The sequence below is a fragment of the Esox lucius genome, chromosome 15 (assembly GCF_011004845.1).
Source record: "Esox lucius isolate fEsoLuc1 chromosome 15, fEsoLuc1.pri, whole genome shotgun sequence".
Lineage (NCBI taxonomy): Eukaryota > Metazoa > Chordata > Actinopteri > Esociformes > Esocidae > Esox > Esox lucius.
The window spans coordinates 19,671,991-19,692,404 of record NC_047583.1 but is presented as its reverse complement, the minus strand read 5'-3'; the positions used below and the strand labels follow the sequence as shown (position 1 = coordinate 19,692,404).

At 43.7% G+C, this 20,414-nt stretch overlaps 1 protein-coding gene across 3 annotated transcripts in view; it reads left to right on the top strand.

Annotated features, from left to right (window-relative positions):
- Positions 1 to 20,414, top strand: part of foxn3 (forkhead box N3) — a 76,749-nt gene that overhangs the window by 37,414 nt on the left and 18,921 nt on the right. For all 3 annotated transcript variants that reach the window (XM_010878598.3, XM_010878597.4, XM_010878599.3), the window contains exons 3-4: positions 4,977 to 5,113; positions 12,940 to 13,007. In XM_010878598.3, coding sequence (XP_010876900.2) covers positions 4,977 to 5,113; positions 12,940 to 13,007 — 205 coding nt within the window. The remainder of the gene's footprint in view (positions 1 to 4,976; positions 5,114 to 12,939; positions 13,008 to 20,414) is intronic.

Below are 20,414 nucleotides of genomic sequence, written 5' to 3'. Positions count from 1 at the left end.
AGGGAAAGTGCCCTGAAGCCAATAGATTTTTCCTGATTACCGAACATTTGGGAATTCCCACCAGCACAGACTCTATTTGACAGCCGGATATGAATAATTCCATAACACACACACGCATACACACACACACGTATATGCGTTTGGAAACTTAGATCTGACTCTAACTGATATTGTATTGTTATACCTTTTCATTTTCACATCAAACATTAAACATATTTCCTCCTAAAACTGTCACTAGCCTAATGATCCTGTGTGAAATGGGCCTTAAAACCTGGCACCACACTAGCTTTCTGTTAATGTTTCCCCTGCCATTAACGACCGGTCATTACAATTGATTGTCTTTGTTTAAAGGCAGCAAAATATTTTACAAACAAAATTCATGCTGGCACAAAAACCTGGGATAATTCGTAATTAGGGCAGAAAATGTGTTTGGTAGAAATTACAGAAATGTTTGGTTTGTAGTTTGATTACAGTATGCACACATGAAGATGCACGCCATCGTGCTTGAGCATAAACACACACACACACAACAAGCTGACAGTAGGCTGGTAGTTAGCTGTCTGAACTGCAGTGTTTCATCTATATTGCATCTCATGGCCTGATAGTGTTTGTGACTTAATGTCAGACATAGTCTTAAAGAAGCAGTCATCCTGATGGAAAGCTGACAGAATAATTAGGTGTGTGTGTCTGTGTCTGAGCCTAAAATATCTGTCTGCCTTGCTTCTAGTGAAATTGGATCTTAACTCTAAACTTAATTTTTTAAAGTACCCTCCATGTGAAAAGACTGTTCCAAAAGCTGTCATTCTATGTATAAATGCCTACTTGCGTACACTGCATATTACGCATGTAGGTTAGCATATTATATGTAACGACCGATGCCAAATTCTGCTGGTGGTTATATATATATATATATATATATATATATATATGGCTTTGTATATATTATTTATATATGACTTTGTATATATTATATATATTTGGCTTTGTGTATATATATATATATATATATATATATATATATATATATATATATATATATATATTAGCCAGGGGGAAGCGACATGATATCCCACAATCCCAGTGTTTACCTGGGTACCACTGGAACAAATCCTTTAGCATGGCTCCTTGTAGTGCTGAAGCCTAAGGACAAGAGTAAATATTAGCCATTAGCTGCCTAGCCTAGCTCAGCTAGCCTCGAAAATCAATAGGGTAGATTTTCTGTGTTTAGCATCTGACATCACCTGTCCCTTGTTGCAGATTGGTTGCTTCAGCACACCGGGGCAAAAGCAGGCAAACACACACAGCTGGATACGCGCACTCTCTCTGAGAATCAGTCTCTCAATTACTCTCTTGCATGCCTGCACGTGCACAAATACACACGTGGTTGTGTCACTGGGGTCCGAGCGGCTGTCTGATATCAAGTCACTGAGCCCAAGGTCATGGCTATTGATTTAACCAGAACACAGAAGAAATTCTGCCACACCATACCGTAAACCACTGCTCTACTGAGATAGGAGAGAGGGGGAAGAGGGGGGAGGGAGAGTGAAAGAAAGGGAGAGATAGAAGGAGAGGTTGTCAACCCCAAAACCTCCTTAACCCCCCCCCAAACCTTTCATTTGGAGTGGCCCTTAGTGGAGAGGTGTGCCTGGAACACTGAACCATTCCTGTAAGGGGGAGTTTTTATACCCCGAGGGATGGGGCATCGCTATACTACTCAAGCACATTAGAAACTCGGCAAGTGCTTGACGTCGAGCCTCACAATACCAATCCTGGCGACAGTAATAGCATTGCTTATACTTCGCATGCAACAAATATGTAGGCTACTTACAAGCAAAAGAACAGCAGAACAACAATGCGGCTATTCTCTGGCTTTTGGTTTATTGTGTAGTAGTACGAAAGCAGGATTTTCATTCCGTAGCTGTTTGGTAATTCATGGGATTTCCTTCCCAATGTTACTAGTTGAAACGTGGTATTGTAGCTAGAAAATTAGCTGGAAAACATATTTTATGGACCGTACACACAAACACACACACACACACACACACAGTGGTTATACATTTTAGCATCCAAACTTAAGAATCACAATTATACAAGATTTGGTAACAGCCTCATTCTTATTAGTTTCATGTACCCAGGTTTTGAACTGTAGGTTAAACAGATTTTGGACATAATGCCTATGAAGCATGAAGACATTTGTGAATAACCTTTTTAATGACAAATGTCATTAGGCTTTGACTGATGATTTATTGAGTGACTTACTCTGTTGTATATGTTATCTTTGTTTTTATGTTTGATAATTGACCTTATTATTTATGACTGTATTTTGTTTTATGTCATGTGTTTTATTCATTTTTTATTTTGTTTCTGGTCTTCCCAGGTTGTTGCTTCAAATGAGAAGGTACACTACATTTCAAAAGTCTGGGGTCACTTAGAAATGTCCTTGTTTTTAAAATAAAAGCAAAATTTTTGTCCAATAAAATAACATCACATTGATCAGAAATACAGTGTAGACATTGTTTATTTTGTAATTGGCTATTATAATTGGAATTGGCTGAGTTTTAATGGAATATCTAGATTGGCGTTCAGAGCCCATTATAAGCAACCATCACTCCTTTTGGTCCAATGGCCCATTGTGTTTGCTAAGTTTATCATTTTCAAAGGCTAATTGATCATTAGAAAACCATTTTGCAATTTTTTATAACCACTGAAAGCTGTTGTGCTGATTAAAGAAGTGATCAAATTGGCCTTGTTCAGACTAGTTCAGTATCTTCATCGTCAGCGTTTGTGGGTTCTATTACAGGCTCAATATGGCCAGAAACAATGACTTTTCTTCTGAAACTCATCAGTCTATTCTTGTTCTGAGAAATTCCAAATGACACGCTGGTATGAATTATCACTGTATCAGTGTTGCATTGAGTATTCTTTACCATTGACTGTTGCTTCCCAGCGTCGGAGCAGACAGTTTCTTCCATCTCACTTGATTATATTTGAGTTAGGATTGCAGCTTTCACAAGAAATAACTTGTAATATTGTGGTAATGTTGGTAGCCATCTGGATGTCACCATGATACATTCTACTGCTCATTATGGAGAGTTTTTTACTGCGAGCCAGCAACACGGCACAGGGGGCCACAGTATGTTGGCTCTCAGTTGTCGAACACTGATTTCCTGCAGGAAGGAAAGGGAAGACCAGGCCAGGGGGACAGCTCAGCACTGTTTCAAATTATTTCTGAAGTTTCTGGCTACAATCATAAATAAATATTTGGACAATTGATTGAACTGAGTGAGCCAAATCCGTTTACCCACTCACTCTTTAGCTACAAGATATCCATTTGTTGACCAGGTATGTCCTTCGTCCCTCCATTTTAGAGCCTAGGGCCGTAGAGCATCATGGCAGTTTTGATATCCCCTCATTAGAAGGGCTACTTCTCGATTTGCTTCCTCTGGAGGACCATCTTTGCGGTTAAAAAGGCGCTAACATACTAGTTGAACTGGAACGATACTCTAAATCGATATGGCTTGCGGGATTGCACAATATGGAGTGGGATAACTGAAATGACAGGCTTGAAACATTGCAAATTCCATTTGGAAATGCAAGCATCAATTTGGATAATTTCCCTTTTTTCCAAAATATATTGTTCCAAAGTACGTTACTATAAGATGACCTGTTCTTCTCATTGGATATTCCTCATTAGACATTTCTGGAAATTAAAAAACAAAAAGTGCATCCCTTCCTTTATGTCTCTCCCTGTAGCAAAATGCTGATGCTGGCATATGGGCGCCATAAAACACACACACACACACACACAATGACATCTGTCTGGATTTTTTATTTCTTTCTGGCCTGGTTTTTACGGGAGGCAGGTTTATCGCTTTATTTCCTTCTCATTTCTCATAATCAAATCCTGCTGTAGAGCAAGGTGTGCACGCACACACACACACACACACACACACACGTGTCCAGTGACAGGGAAAGTACTTCTCTGACAGACTGACTGCAGTACTTAACATTTGTTCGTAAGCATTTAGTTTTGTCAGTTAAGTTTAGGAATCCATCCCAAAATGTTATGGGTCGGAATAGGTTAAAACAATTTAAAACAAAGTGTCTGACATTGAATTTGCGACCGCTATTCCTGTCACCAAGCAAGCAGTGAGCCTACTAGATGAAAATACATGCTCACATTACCCCTAGTGGACAGTATGAAAGGCATCTCCCAAATGTCAAATAATGCAGTGGATCTGTTGTGAACTTTCTGCTTCCGGTCATATAGTATATCGAGCATGGAGCAAAAAAAAGCAGAATCAGTCTCATCTGACCTCTGTGCACCTCATTAACCACACCTAGAGCTAAAAGAGAGTGTGATGGAGCGATGGAGTGAAACAGAGAAAAGAGAGAGCGACGGATTATTTCACCTGGCGCTAATACTGTAGCAAATTCACATACAGATGGTTGGAGGAACAGAGGAGGAACGGGGGTGAAGGGGGTTTGTGCATGCATTGTGGTCTCATAGTTTCACATTGATACTTCACATCTATGGGCTGCATTCTCTGTGCGTGTATGTTGTCTTGCCTTATTATTTGTCTGTGGGACTGTGTTGTGTATATGTACTGTTCAGTTGTACTCTATGAAACAAAATGTCTCATTTATTGAACTCCTGTGACTAAAAGAGAGTATTGCCATTGTCTGTATTAACAGCCGTTCATTCCATTAATGCCTTTATCTCTGTCTCTCTCACTCTCTCCTTTATCTCTATCTCTCTCACTCTCTTCTTTATCTCTATCTCTCTCACTCTCTCCTTTATCTCTGTCTCTCTCACTCTCTCCTGTATCTCTGTCTCTCTCACTCTCTCCTTTATCTCTATCTCACTCACTCTCTCCTTTATCTCTATCTCTTTCACTCTCTCCTTTATCTCTGTCTCTCTCACTCTATCTCTCTCACTCTCTCCTTTTTCTCTGTCTCTCGCTTCCTCTCTGCAGAGCATTGGGAAGGGATCCTTGTGGTGTATAGACCCTGAATACAGGCAGAATTTGATTCAGGCACTGAAAAAGACACCATACCACCCTCACGCCCAGGTGTTCTCGACACCCTCCACCTCTCCTCTGGCATATCAGAGGTAAGACGCGGTCGCTCACGCACCCACACACAAAAACAGACACGCACACAGACAAACGCAACAACGCAGATATATGTAAGGCATGAAAGGCAGGAAGACACTGGTAGCTCATGATCCACCCCCTGGTGTTGACCCCCTACTCTCACTGTGGGATGGTTAACTCTGCTGCCTCAGGACATACCAGAGACACAACACACAAAGATAGATAGAGACAGAGGAAGGGAGACCGAGAGAACTGAGAGAGTAAACAGAGAGAGAGAGACAAAGAGAAGAGATGGGAGAGAGAGGGAGAGAGAGGGAGAGAGAGAAATGTAAACTGAATTAGGAGAGGAGGGGGGGACAAAGGGAGAAACAGAGAGAGAGATTAGTAATATTCTCCCTGCTGACTCTTACTTTTTGGTTTTCCGTTGCGTGTCCATGTATGTGTAGAGAGCTGTGTGTGTCTGTGTGTGAGAGTCTGTGTGTATCCAGCCCACTGTAGAACAGAGTTGAGTGGTGTTAAGCCAGAGCCTAGGGTAGTGGAGGCAGCCGACTGTGCAGGACACAGTAATGGTTTTACTGTAAAACCCAAAGTGGCACATCATCCTTTACAAAGGATATGGAACAAATGGCTGGTCAGGGAGGTAGAGAGAAAGAGGGGGAGATGGAAAGAGAGGAAGAGGCGAGATATATGTTCCCCCAAAATGGAGGAAATTGAATTGTTCAGCTTCGGACAACGTGGTGCTCAGGCAAGAAAAGGCGGATGGAGGGATTTAAGGGGGGGTACAGGTGTGTGTCTGTGTGTGTGTGTGTGTGTGTGTTTATTTGTTTGCTAGAAATGCTGTCTCTTCACTTCTTAGCTACTTACTTTTGTGGTTGCTCCACTTTTTTCCCAGTGTACATTCAGCAGTAAAAGGACAGAGTTAGCATTAGCACACTGCACAAACACACAGAATGAGGCCACCTTATCAAGGCTAAGTTTCACAAAATACTTGTTCAAATAGTAATAGGAACAATATCGCCATGATTATGCACAGTGGGAAATTCACTCTGAAGCAGTTTACAGTTCTGCAATAATTGCTGCAGTTGCTGTCACAATAGTTGACTTTGTAGGGAGAGAGGCGGAGGGAGCGAGAGGTGAAGGGAGCGAGGGACAGGGGGAGTTTTACTAGAGGGTGTTTATGTGTGGAAGAGAATGTTTGTTTGTTTGAGTCATGCAGGATGTATTGGCTTTCTCTCTTCTTTCTCTTGTTTTCCCCTCCCTCCCTCCAGATGGTATGATTCTGTGGTGGAGGCAGTAATAAAGTGTTTATCTGGCCACTGGGGGCTCGGAGCAGAATGCTGCTTTTTATAGCCGCATTTTACTCAGCACGCTCGCAAACACACACACACACTAAAACAAACACATACGCATGCATGCACCCACACTGGCTCCAACCCATGCCCATATGCAGGCACACTCCAAACAGTCTGCCATTGCTTGTGTTTACACGTGTTGGTGTCTCAATGTGTTTCAAGCCGAGGGCTTAGAGCATGCCAGCAATGACTGAAGGAGAGGAAAAGAACAGCGAAAAAGAGCAGCCTCAACTTCACGCGGGCCCAGACAGGGCCGCATTCCTTCACTCTCTCGCCTTCACTTTCTCTGTCTCTCCACCGCTTCGCACTGAACAGCTGGTGTGGCCGGGCCTCTCCGCTGAGCGTTTGCCCTTGCCGGGTGATTAGAGCCACCGTTGCCACGGCAACAGCGACGCCTCCATGGCAACGCGTATCCGAGGGAGAGACAGGTGCGGTTGCATCACAACGGCGATTTGTTGCCTGGCAAGACGGACAGGCCATTAGTGCGCGAAATACGCCATTGTCAAGGCAACGCATGGGCTCACCATGGCAACAGCAGATGGCCTATTCTGAGGTTGTGTGTGTGTGTGTGTGTGTGTGTGTGTCGTTAGCTACCTGCTTGTGAAGCCATAGAAGCATGAATTATGGGAGATGACAAGAGGAGGACCAATCGCTGGAGGAGATTAATTTTAGATGGAGAGAGAGGGAGGAGAGGATGGGGAGAAGACATACACACACACACTGCTGAGATGGAGCAGTTATACAGACCTTCTGTGAACATGGTGTTTAGCACTGAGATAGGAAAAACAAATCACACAAAGTAAGGAGAGGAGTACCAATTGCTGTGCGCATACATGTTATACTATTCTGGTGGGGACCAAAAATCCCTGCAAAGATGGTAAAACCAGGATAATTTGATCTTGTGTTGACAATAGGGCCCCCATGAGGAAAACAGATATTTTCGCATGACAGTTTGATTTAGGGGTTAGGTTTAGAATTGTTGGTTAAGATTAGGTTACTGTTGGTAAGGTTTAGGGTTTTGGGTTATATAATGGAGGATTTTAAATTGGGAATGTTTTGAGTTCCACAAAGGATAGTAAAGTGGAAAAACAAAGTGTGTGTTTGTTGTCTTTTCTTTGGTTACTTTGTTTTGTATGTCTTGTATCACTTTACAACTGTCCTGGACCCAAACCTTTAGCACTTCAATGTTTTTTCTATCTTTTTCATGTGTTTCAAGCTGTAATAGATATTGTGGCAGGATGGTCGAAGGTGCGTTTAAGAACTCTCATGTCCGCTAGTATTTGGATTATTTTTCGTGGCTCAACCCGTGCCCTGACAGCTTCGTCACTGTTCTGTTATTCCCTACAAATACACTTATTCACAATTATCAGGCAGCTTTGGCACCTGGAGAGCAATTATTTTTAACTGTATTACCCAGGAATAGAATGCTGGTCCGGGATTCCATCTAATGACTTTTTAGTAATTGGTACAGAATTCTACTTGCATATTATTTTAAATAATTTGTATGTTCTAATGCACAGGCATTTGTATGTGGGACCCTTTCGCTATTAACTTCAACAAAATAAAAGGGTTATATTTAATATATATATTTAGGGGTCATAATTTTGCGGCCACAGATTGTTTAAAAAAAATAATTACCCTGTTTTTCTCCACAATATGATGAACCAATTCTTAATTAAGGTCCCGCTTCATTGCGGCAACCCCAAGCGATCTCTGGACAGTTGATGTTGAGATTCTGCAAAGCACATCCAATGGCCTTCTGGTTCTTGTCACACTGCTCACTCAACCAGGAAGTCTATGGCAAAATAGAAAATATACAGTAACTAGCCAACTTTACATTTATTGTCTTGAGCTGACGTGAATGTAACGTTCCCCACACTCTTTATGCGTTTTGGTTAGTTAATGTTCGTTTGGTTAGTTAATGTTCGTGTTATGTAAAGGTTAGTGCTGGTCATGTTAGGTGTGGATGTTTTTACGCTCTTGTTTTGTAGTTTTCAGGTTTAGCTCTAACATTTCAGGCTTCCCTGCTGGCATCGTGCTAACTCTCCACCTTGGTGTTAAACAGGGTGACAGCTCAGTGGAAAATATCTGGAATTCCCCCAATCTGTCATTCACCTGTCTGTGTATGTGTGTTCGTGTGTGTCAGTCTGTCTGGCTGTCTGTGGTGGAACAAGTCAGAGATGACAGTTCACTGCCTATCAAGATACTAAAACAGGCACTTCACTCGATTGTGTTTCTCCACATACTTATTCTTTCTATCCTTCTCTTTCTTCATTTATACCCCTGCCCCCACCGCAATCCACACCTACTTCTGAAATTAAGAAATAAGAATGGCTCCATTGTGTTCAGAACCGTGAGGCTGGTGGACCAGGCGTCTGGGTGGTTTACCAGATTAGAATTGAAGTGAGAGCAAAGGATTGTTGCAGTGGGAGCCCATTGGATTGGCGGGTGCTAAATTAGTTAAAGAGGATTGTGTCTTCAGCCCGTACTACCCATGCCGGGCAGCAAAGGAAAGTGGTGGTCAATAAGATTGCTAATGAGATTACGGGAATCAAGGAAAAGGACCTGTCGCCTTCATTAGGGAGCGACTTGACTGGACTAACTGGAGCTGAGCACTTGTGGTCATGACGAGGGGCAATCGATTTCGCTCACCTCAGGACAGTGTGTTATGGCTTAGGGGGGTCCGCCAGTCTGAGCCTCTACCTTCGGTGCAGCTGGAGTTTCAATCCGTCCCACTTCTATTCCAGCAAACTTCATCCTCTTTCTGTCTCGCCTCTATCTGGCATGTTTGTGGGTGTGTGTTTTACTGGACATAATGGAATGGAAGGTTAAATAAAGGCTGCTGTGCGGAGTGAAGGTCAGAGAAGGTTTATAGAAAGAAAAGGATGAGAAAGAGACCGAATGTTAAGGGTGAAAGTGAGTGAAAAATATTTCGGTGGACGTATATAGAAAAGCTAAATAATAATAGTGATCAAGTGGGAGAGGGAGAGAAACATTGAAATTTGAAATTGAAAATGTTAATTGAATTGACAACGAGAGACACAGGGAGAGAGAGTAGTGAAGACAGACAGACAGACAGACAGAGGGGCTTGTGCCAGAGGCCCATGTGTTTCTCCTGAAAACACAAACAAAGAATGCTGTTCTCTCTGGCGTCCCGCGGTGTACACAAATGTTAGCGCTGCGCTCGCTAGCTCCACCGTGCTCCACTGCATCCAAACACTCTCCCGTTCTTTATTCATCCCAAGACCTGGTACTTACTGACTCATACAACACAACACAATGTATGCCAGTTTCTCTTCTTTTGAACAGTGTGTCTGGAGACTTAGGGCTGGAAAACCGAGTTATGCCTTTAAGCTCAATTTTTTTTGTATGAATCATGCATTGTTGTCAAAGAGGGAAATTGTCAGGTCTACATCTTTGAAATTAGAATTCTGCTTGTAGTCAACAAATGTGCACACACACAGACGCAAAGATGCATACATTTCCACATCTTAGAAGGTGCTTTAAAGACTGTTCTACAGAAAACAGTTGGTAGGAGGCCACTGATGTCAGAACAGTGACAGCTGTTCCCATGTTACCTTGAAACCTGTGGTTCAGGACTCTGTTATGGCACTGGAAGCCTTTAAAGCCATTTTCCGATTGTGGCTGCCCTACAGAGGGAAAGGCAAACCTTCATATCCCTGCCCCTGCTCTGTTTACAGTGTTTTTAGCAATTATTGTGGTTATTGTCATGTAAGACCAAAAATGCAAACAAGCTTTTAACACTACGAAGCGCCCTTTGTCGGTTTGCCTCTGTTCTGAGGCTGAGTATAAGCTACAGCCGTAGTTCACAAAAGTGATGTATTGGTTCTAAATGACCTGAGCTAACCTAAAACCAAACCAAACTCCTTCTTACAGTTTTAATTCATGGTCAACCTAGGGCTAATTCTTCTCTGTGTACAGAAAACCTAAATCAAAACATGATTACTTGGACGATTATGGACTACAGATGCTATTCTGGTTGAGCTTGTTGACACTAACCACATTGTGAATTTTGAAAGCGAGGCAGGAAAAAGAAGCCTGTCGGCGTTCACTTTTTTCCGTCCGTACAGCTGATACGCTGGGCTCCATTGACACAAGGCATACTGTTACCATGGTTACACATACCTGGGCGGTAACCCGACACCGAGCATATGGAGTCTGCGACTATAAACACTGGGCTGGCCCCTGGTGAACTAACCCAACCACACAGGCGAACTACAGCTACAGTATCCCTCCACATGCCACGCTGTTCTCTGGCCTCATGGATAACGCAACTTATATAACAGAACAAAAGATAGCTCAACCGTTTTTCTTTCCTGTCACTTTTTTGACTCAGTAAGACTTCACAGTTTTGCCCGGTCGATGTTGTGGGGCAACGGTTAAGTCAGTGCAAGTTTTAGGTCACACGCACATACAGTCACTTTGAAACATACAGAGCCCTCTCTATTTCAGTCGAATAGGAAATGAGGGCATTGGGACTGATAAAGTCTCAGCACTGTACAACCACCACAATACATTTTAAGCTTGTGGTAAAGCGTCTGGAGCTCGGACTGTCCTAGGTCAGTGTAGCTTCTCACCCCACTGTACAGTATCTTTCCCCTCAGAGAGTTTCGAAATCAAAGCCCCAAAATGTTAACTTTATAAGAACGGCAAAGCTGTGCTTTCCTTACTACTTTTTCCCTTCTCACAACTATTATGTGCATTTATTTTCAGATTGGTTTTGTAGATGGAGCATGTAAATTGGTTGTGAACCATATCTTTTTAGAGTAAAAACAAGCCCTGAATATCTCAGTAAATGACTAAGTAAGCTCTCATCCCTTAAATGGTAAAAATGTTATCACTTTCAAGATGAGGGAGTTGGCTCTTGTTTGCTATTGATTTGACTTGGATCTATAGTGGTGTTTAGTAGCTGGATGTCTCCAAACAAAGATGTGAATACCAACACAGGAAAAGGGAAGTTGATGATGTTGTTTTGGTTGCCAGGCGACTGATATGCTAATGAGAGTGCTACTTGGAAGGCTCCTGGCGAGCGACTGAAAAATGTTTTAATCATTCCTTTAAAAAAAATTGTTTTTGTGTGTGTGTGTGCAGTATGTGCATGTAAGTATGTGAAGCTGTGTCTTTGTGTGCCCGTGTGAGTTATTGCGTCTGTTTGCCTGTGTGTGTGTGTGTGTGTGTGTATGTGTGTGTGTGAGAGTATCTATCTGTCTGTTTGTATCTGCATGTCGGTTTGTGGTTGTGTGTCTTTGTGTGTCTGTCTGACTTACTGAGTGTGTTGGCCTGTGTGTGTTCAAGAGATGATGATCTTGTTTTTCCATTCTTCAGCTAAATTATCCCAAATGGTCGGGTCAGTCCTAGCCATCTGTCATCCCCGTAGTGTCCGGCTTATCAAGCAATGGCGATGCAGGAGTGGGTTGCTCTGTGCTTGATTGAGGTGCCTGTAGAACACGTTCTCTCTCTCTTCGTTTAAAAGGGATCTGTGTCTATCCTTTGGATGCAAACTGAGACGTTTGTGTTTCGACTGCAACTTGTCAAGTGTGTGTTTAAGCCGGTGAGACGCGCGCGTGCACACACACACACACACACACACACACACACACACGCGCGCGCACTCACACGGTTTAGGGGTTATAATGTGCTGTGCTGTGGTTATAATGTCCATGCACTGTTTGTTCTACAGCTCAATTAGTTAATATGGAATAAGCAGATTAGCATGGAGCATGGAAGGAGACGGCCTGCATGCGGTTCCACTAGCTGCTGGGTGTGTGCGCGCACGTGCGTGCGTGCGTGTGTGTGGCTGTGAGAGAATTGAGGGCTCAGATGGAGCTCAGTAGATGATCAGATCTATCTGATTAGATTTGGGAAAGCTCTGTCTGGTCGGAGAGAGGCGAAGAGGGAGACAGAATTAAGAGAGATAGGACGGGGAGACTTGGAGGCGGAGAGAGCGGACGAGATCGAGACAGGCAGAGACGGAGAAGGAGTCCAGAGAGGGAGAGAGGGTAGTGTGAGTCCACTCCTTAAACCCACCACTACGAAGATTACGGTATTACGGAGTTAACCCCTTCTTATCACACGCAGACATCGACCTCACACGCACTCCCAGAACAAAGTGGTGCCTGAGAGTACGCACTTGTGTGTCTATGTTTTAATTGCTCCTTACGCAGTTATAACTACAAATAGCACAGTCTAGTTCAAGTGTGTATTTGACTGATTGAACGCACCTGTCGGGGTTTTGTGCAAACTTCTGCCACAGTGGAATATTGCAAGATGCCGTCATTGGTTAAATTAAGTCCTTTTTTGTTAAGTGGGCCCCAGTGGGGGTTGTAACTGGAACTGGGGTTTTAAGGAGCACTTTGGTGACATAGAAAGCTACAACTAGTCAATCACTCATGAGGAACGTTCATGTTAAACTGTTTCCATTTGAATCTGAAGATGCGCCATCAATCTGTCTTTCTCCCTTCTTCCTGCAGCATGCCAAGTCCTCCTGTATGGCCGGGGAATCCCTTCTTCAGAAAAAACGGAGGAGTTCTTCTACAAGGTATCTTCACACGCACCGCATTAATACCTTCTTTCTGTGTCCTTCCTTCACCCCTCCCTCAGCCTCCGTCCTCATTACACAGCGGGAGGGCCGGACCCCCTCCCCTTCACTTTTTGGATTTACCTCCAAGCTGCCGGAGGGGCGGTCTTGGTTTGTTGGAAAGATCTTGGGATGTCATAGGCCCCCCCTGGCTACATCTCAGACAGCCTTAGCTAACACCATGAAAGGTCTGTCATTCTAAACAGGAGCCTATCACTGTCCCGACGTGGCTGCCTGTGCCCGCCCCCTCCCCGTTTCCACTCCCCTTTCACTCAGACATAATTTTTTGGGGAGGGAGAGTTGGGTGGGGGAGTACAGGGATTGGGGCAACATCCTTTGGGCGGCTTCTCATCTCTGCTCCGTCCCTTTCTTTCTCTATTGTAATCCAACAGAATGTCTTTTTTGTCCCTTCTTCTTTTGCCTTCTCCTCCCTCTCTTCCTGCGGCGCTTAATACTGAGGAGGAATCTGGTGGATAAGTCTCCATTGGCCCTTTTGTAACTTGACCGGTTCATGGGTATTCCGAGCTCCCTCCGCTGCTGCATGCTAATTCACGGAGAATGGCCCCTAATATTGCTTTAGTGGAGAGAAAGAATGAACGAAAGAGAGGGAGGAAGAGAGCGAGAGAGATGAGGGAGAAAAATGCCACTGTTTCAGGGTTTTGAGAAGTGGAGTCTTACAGCTTCTAAAGTATTGTTTTATCGTGAAAAGGATACATACTGTGTTTTAATGTCTCTAGGACCCTTCCAGGAAGGAAGCTGGAAGGTAAAACTGATACAAATAATGGGGAAATGGAAGTGGAAGGGTTCCAGGCTTTTATTGATGGCGTTTCTGTTGGATAAATCTGGCACAGCTTACTATTCTCCTCAGGGCTCTGGTCAAAAGTAGGTGCTCTACCTAGGATGCCATTTTGGACTGTCAGCCTTTGTCTTAAGCTCTTTGCTGTCAGTAAACTCAGCCAGTGAAGAAGACATGGAGCTTCACCTTCGAAAAGTTGCCATGGTAATGGTTAGCGCTGGGCACCTGATGTATCGTTGCCATGGTTGCGAAACGTCGGTAGACATCTTCCCGAAGCTTTTGTGTCTGGGGGAGTGTGATGAGATTGTCAGTGTTTCAGATGGGGAGATTAATCTTCTAGATTAAACGATGAGCTGGTGAGAGTGGAACGTTGAAGTAGATGGCCAACTTAATTGCCTGTTTTGGGTCTTCTTCCTTTTTTGTCTCTCTTTTTGTCTTTTCTATGAATCGATTCTTTCTCTTTTTCTCCTTTCTTAGATTTTTCATTTTCTCAGTTTTTGCTTCCTCTCTTTTTTATCTGTCTTTCTTTAATCCCATTCACACAGCCTGAATTGCTGCCAATTTGACCATGCTGTGAATTATGTGCAGTGTTATTAAGTATTAAAGGTATGCAATGGGACTCATGGCAACCAAGCTGATACATTTCTTTCTTGTATTGGACCTGGTGATTTCTGGGGAATTTCATTGGCTCCTGCTTAGTATGAATGGAGCTGTAATGCAGTGGCAGATGCAGTTTTGCGTGCTAGTCTCTACGTGCTGTGACTCCAAGGTCCTGACGCACTGGGGTGAACCAGTCACTAAGTTTCACAGTCTAGCTTGTTGACATCCCTGGAGGGGAAAGTCGAAAATCTAAAAATCTAATGTTGTAGCTGAGTGGACAGGTAATTTAACGGCACTACAATTCTTTATATTTACCTATAAGAGATCCAGGAAATGTCAGATTGTTGCCAATTTAGCCAAATTAGCATTAATCCACCATAATCAAGCTATAAAGTTGAAATCGACTTTGTTTGACATGTTTAGAATATCCCAACATGATTATAATTTTTTTTTGGATGACAACTATATTAATTCCTAAGTCTTGTTAATTTACCCCAAAACAATGTCTCTTGAACCATTCAAGCTAGAGCGATAAAACCAACATTGTTTCACATGATTTGTCTATCCCAAATGCAACTCCTGTAGGCCAGCATGTCTGTATGAAATGTGCGTCCCACCAACGTTGACGTGGACACTTCTATGCCTTAATGATGCTAAGCCCTCATGAACATTATCTAATTATTCTTGGAAACCATACTCTTTCTCTCTGTTTCTTCAAGGTACAGAGGGCCGTGCTGTTGCAGACCAATGTAATCCCATAAATTCCTCTGCACCTGCAAGTTAGTGAGTGTTTATACGCCTTAGACAGGTGGAGACCTGCACCCCCTGCCTGTCTCCCAGCCAAGAGGCAGACATGCAGGAGGGCAGGCAGACAGACAGATCACTGATACTGGCATTTAGTGGGAGGAGTGTTTAGTGTCAACTGCACTGCTATAGAACCTGCTATTACAGGGAGGGAATGGGGGAGATAGAGGATTGGCGTTGGAGAGGGAGAGATGGAGGGAGAAAAGAAGGGAGGGGGCGATGGGGAAGGATAGCGTGTGTGGGAGGAACATCTGTTGAGAGCAACGACTGAAACATGATCTGAGCTTCTAGCGCACACACGCTTACACTGACAGGTACAAGGGAGATTGTAGTGTGTGTGTGTGTGTGTGTGTGTGTGCGTGTGTGTGTGTGAGTGTGTGTGTCGTGCGGCATCTTGCGCAGGCCTCAGAGTGCTGTTGAGAGGCTTGGGCTTTCCTCAGAGCAGGTGAGCATGTGGCAGACAAACTAATTCATTCAACAGCTAGTACTACGACAGAACCAAACACACACACACACGCACCTCCACTATGATCCAGTTCAGTTGTAAATCCCCTCAGTCTCATTCTTCTGCCCCATTGATCTGAAGATGGAGGAGCGCCCTCTGATGCAACCCCCCCCCCCCCTTCTCCTGCACCCACCTGCGCCTTTATTTGACTTGTGCCTATTCGGATCAAAGTGCCGGCTGAGGGTCGCCTAGCATAGGATTGGCTGCGCGAGCCAGCGTCTGGCGCTGTACCTGTTGCTTTGCACACAGAAAGGATGGAGGATGAGGAGTTGGAGAGAGGAGAAGAGAGGAGAAAAGGAGGTATAAAGCACATGAAAGAAGCGATTGGGGTCCGGCCATTTAGGCTACAATGTAAAAGAAAAACGTCCCTGAAATGTCCCCAGTATTTGGTCATTCTTAGGACGTCCTCGGTTCGACGGACGGGGATGTGACAGACTAGCCCGTCTGTGGGGGCGGTCGATGCGGCCTTGTGTCCGTGTTTGATAACATCCAAACCGCAGTCTAATATGGGTGAATTATGACTGACCGGTTGGTCTGCGAAATAATAACGGGACTTGTCTTTGACGCCAAGCTGTTTGCGGATATGTCAGAGGGCAGCGTGTGTGTGTTTCACTGACCAGGTGGGGACAGACCAGGTGGGGACAGACCATCCCCACAACCACAGTAAAACAAAAAGAACTGCAACTTGTCAAGCCTTTCTCTAGTCCGCTGTAAGAAAAGGGCTTTCCAAGTTTTAGGGTTCTTAGGGATCTTCAGTGTCCTCATGTGGATGGTGATTTCTGCAGCACACGCTAGACAGCATCTGAGCCTGGACATTGATTGACAAGTGATACCATTTTGTGTGTGTGTGTGTGTGTGTGTGTGAGAGATTAAAATGTTTTGTTTGTCTTTAATAAGACGTTCTTGTCACACTAAGAAACCCCCAGGACAAAGTCTCTGATGCATTCAGCTCACAACACTACTCTCAGCTATGAATGCATACAGCACAATGGACACACACACACACATACACACTTTGCTCTGAGCAATGGCAGAATAAGCCGGAGGATATTTGACTTACTGATGCCGGAGAAAAGAGCGGCAAATAGTGACATTCTGAAGAGTTGAGAGAAATGAACTGGAGCACTGATGAATATTTGGAGGAATGGACTGAAGACAGGGAAGATCTCAGTGGAACCTCTTTCCACACTACAGCCCTCTCTGACGAGGGCACAGAATATATTGGGAACCCATTTCCATATCACACCATTACCAGGAGGTTGAAACTTACACACCGTGGTTGCTCGTTCTGACAGAACTCTTCACACTTGAGCGCTTTATACGTTTTCTTATGCAGACAGTTGGAAGTGGGATTTTGTGGTTGTATTCTGTCTTCACAATGTTCCATAAAGATAGGAGAGTGATTGGGATGCTTGCGAATGTAGTATAAACAGATCTGTGTCATATTCATTTTGAAAATGTTAGTTATATTCAAGACACTCTCAAACTGAGCAATTCGAGTTTCCGTTGCGCTCGACTTTCCCCTCGCCATCTTGGCGATAGGATCTAGCAAACTCTCCGTTACTGGCCAGATGCTCTAAACGCTAGGTTACTTGCCACAGCATTTTTATAGATAGGCGAGAGAGCACGAAACAGAGAGGGATACGAGAGAGGGACGGAGATGGAAAGAGAGCGAGAAGAAGAGAGATGTCGATACATTGACCTCCTTTTCTGTTTTTCTCACTGTCCTCGTCCTTCTCCTCTCTCCAACTTCTGAGAGTTAGTCGTTCATTCTTCTCCGTCCTCTTATCCACAATGAGACATTCAGGAGATTAGTCACAAGAGGGAGGGAAAAGGGGAAGTGTGAGAGAGCGTGAGCAAGCAAGAGGATTGGCACGTGAGAGATTTTATAATTGTTTTCTTTTTTGTTTTTTTTTCTCCACTTGATTTGGCATTGTAAACAAGTGGTTCCCAAGCTAATAAAGCTTCTTTAAAATGAATTTAATTTGGTGAAGGAGAGAGGATGAAGATGCATTCCGGGACTTTCGAGGAATAAAAATACCTCCTTTAACTTCCTATTTTGGGCTGTACTGTAGGTGTAATATGTTTTTTATATGAGCATCATATATTAGTACAATCATTATCATACCTCCGTTAGATACAATACAAACGCAAAGAGAAAGAGAGACACAGGGAGAGGGGGAGACAAACAGTAAGAGACCAAGACAAAGTCGAATGCAGAAAGAGAGAAAGTGGTCAGTCTGTCTGTATAATGCATTTCACTTCTTATTATTGTCAGGGGCACTCAGTCTGCTGTCTCCTCCCCCTCTTCTCCCCCCCAGCTCTCCGTCTCTCCTCCCCCCTCTCTCATTCTCCTCCTCTCATCCTCTTCTTACTCACTTCTCCTTTTATCTCCTCTTTGTTCCACAACAGTAGCATCAAAGATGATGAGACTGAACTCCCTTGTTTGGAATATCAATTCTCTCTCTTCCTTTTTAAACTCTCCATCTATCTCCCTCTCCCCACCTCCTCGCCCTCTCCTATTTCTTCTTGTCGTTCTGCTCTGTGCCCTACTCTGTAAGGATCTTCCAGTGTGAATCGATGCGGCAGTGTAGTGAGCTGGCTCCACTTTCAGTCAGGATATCTGATTGTCAAGAAATGGCGTTTGTCACATTAGCTTCTATCACTTCTCAGCCTGTCACGTGCACCTTTCGTACTCCTGCTCATTAGTTGCAACAGGCGTGTAACACGTGCACAACACACACACACTCACCTCTTTCTGCCCCCTCTCTCTGGCTTGGGTGGTTCCTGCTTCAAAGCGTCTCTCGCTCTCACCCTTTTCTGTCCTCTTTTCACCTCTTTTTACCCTCAGAGTCTCTGATGTGTCATACATTCAGAGGTGTGTGTGTGGGTCTCCACTAACAGCCTTGACCCTGTCTCCTGGGTTTGTCGGCCTCTCTAGGGGAAATCACCCTGCGCCGACACCCCAAGGGACAGATCAGGCTGACGGAAGGTAGGGGTTGGCTGGCTTTTAACAAGGTAGTGAGACAGAAAGACAGGGGAATGAGAGGGTGGAAAAAATAGAGATGGAAAGAAAGAAATAGAAAAGAAAGAGGGAAACAGTCTCTCTTCCTAACTTTAATCATCTTATTGTAGAAATTCTACACTCAGCATGGTAGCCTAGTCATTAGATTGTTAGGCCAGTACCTGGAAGATTACTGGATCAAAATCCAAGGGCCATCGAGGTGATCTGCCTTTGACCCTAATTGTTCCAGGGTGTCATTCAAAATGGTGGATCGCCCCACTCTCAGGGGAAGTTTGATGAACATTTCCATTTTATGCCTACACACTTGTGCTAGTTAGGAAGGGAACACAACAAATATAAAAGCCTTTTGACCTTCTCACATTCTGGGTGGCATGTCTGGACTGAAGGCAGGCCAGTTTAGCACCCAGACTTTTTTATTACGGAGCCATGCTGTAGTAATATGTACGGAATGTGGTTTGGCATTGTCTTGCTGAAATAAGCAAGGCCTTCGCTGAAAAAGACGTTATCTGAATAGCAGCATATGTTGCTTGAAAAACCTCTACATATTGTTTAGCTTTAATGGTGCCTTGACAGATGTGCAAGTCTCCCATGCCATGTGCACTAATGCACCCCCATACCATCACAGATGTTGGCCTTTGAACTTTGCAGTGATAACAAGCCCCTTTCCTTTTTTGGCCGGAAGATTCCCAAAGATTATTTACAATTTTGATTAGTCAGACCACAGGACAGACTGAGCTTGGGCCCAGAGAAGACAGTGGCATTTCTGGATCTTGTTTATAAATAGTTTCTTCTTTGCATGGTATAGCTTTAACTTGCATTTGTGGATGCAGTGACATACTGTATTTGCAGACAATAGTTTTTGGAAGTGTTCCTGAGCCCATGCAATGATTTTCACTAAGGAATCATGTCTGTTTTTAATGAAGTGCCATCTGAGGGCCCTACGATCATGGCCATCCAACATTGGATTTCGGCCTTGTCCCTTGCGTACAGAGATTTCTCTGGATTTTCTGTATTATATACCGGAGATGATGAGATCCCCAAACTCTTCGCAATTTTAAGTTCACCCATGTTATTCTTGAATTGTTGCACTATTTGCCCGCACAGTCTTTCATAGAGTGGTAAACCCCTCCCCATCTTCTGAAAGACTCATCCTCTTTGTACTGTATTCTATTTAATATAGGGTTTAAATTATTTCACATCTTTGCAATCTGTGTTTTTTCCATTTTACACAGCATCCCAACTTTTTTAGAAACAGGATTATAGAACAAGTCTGATGTTGGTCACTCCCACTTGGAATATAGTCTGATATTGGTCACTCCCACTTGGAATACAGTCTGATGTTGGTCACTCCCACTTGGAATACAGTCTGATGTTGGTCACTCCCACTTGGAATACAGTCTGATATTGGTCACTCCCACTTGAAATACAGTCTGATATTGGTCACTCCCACTTAGAATACAGTCTGATATTGGTCACTCCCACTTGAAATACAGTCTGATATTTGTCACTCCCACTTACAATACAATCTGATATTTGACACTCCCACTTGGAATACAGTCTGATATTGGTCACTCCCACTTAGAATACAGTCTGATATTGGTCACTCCCACTTGGAATACAGTCTGATATTGGTCACTC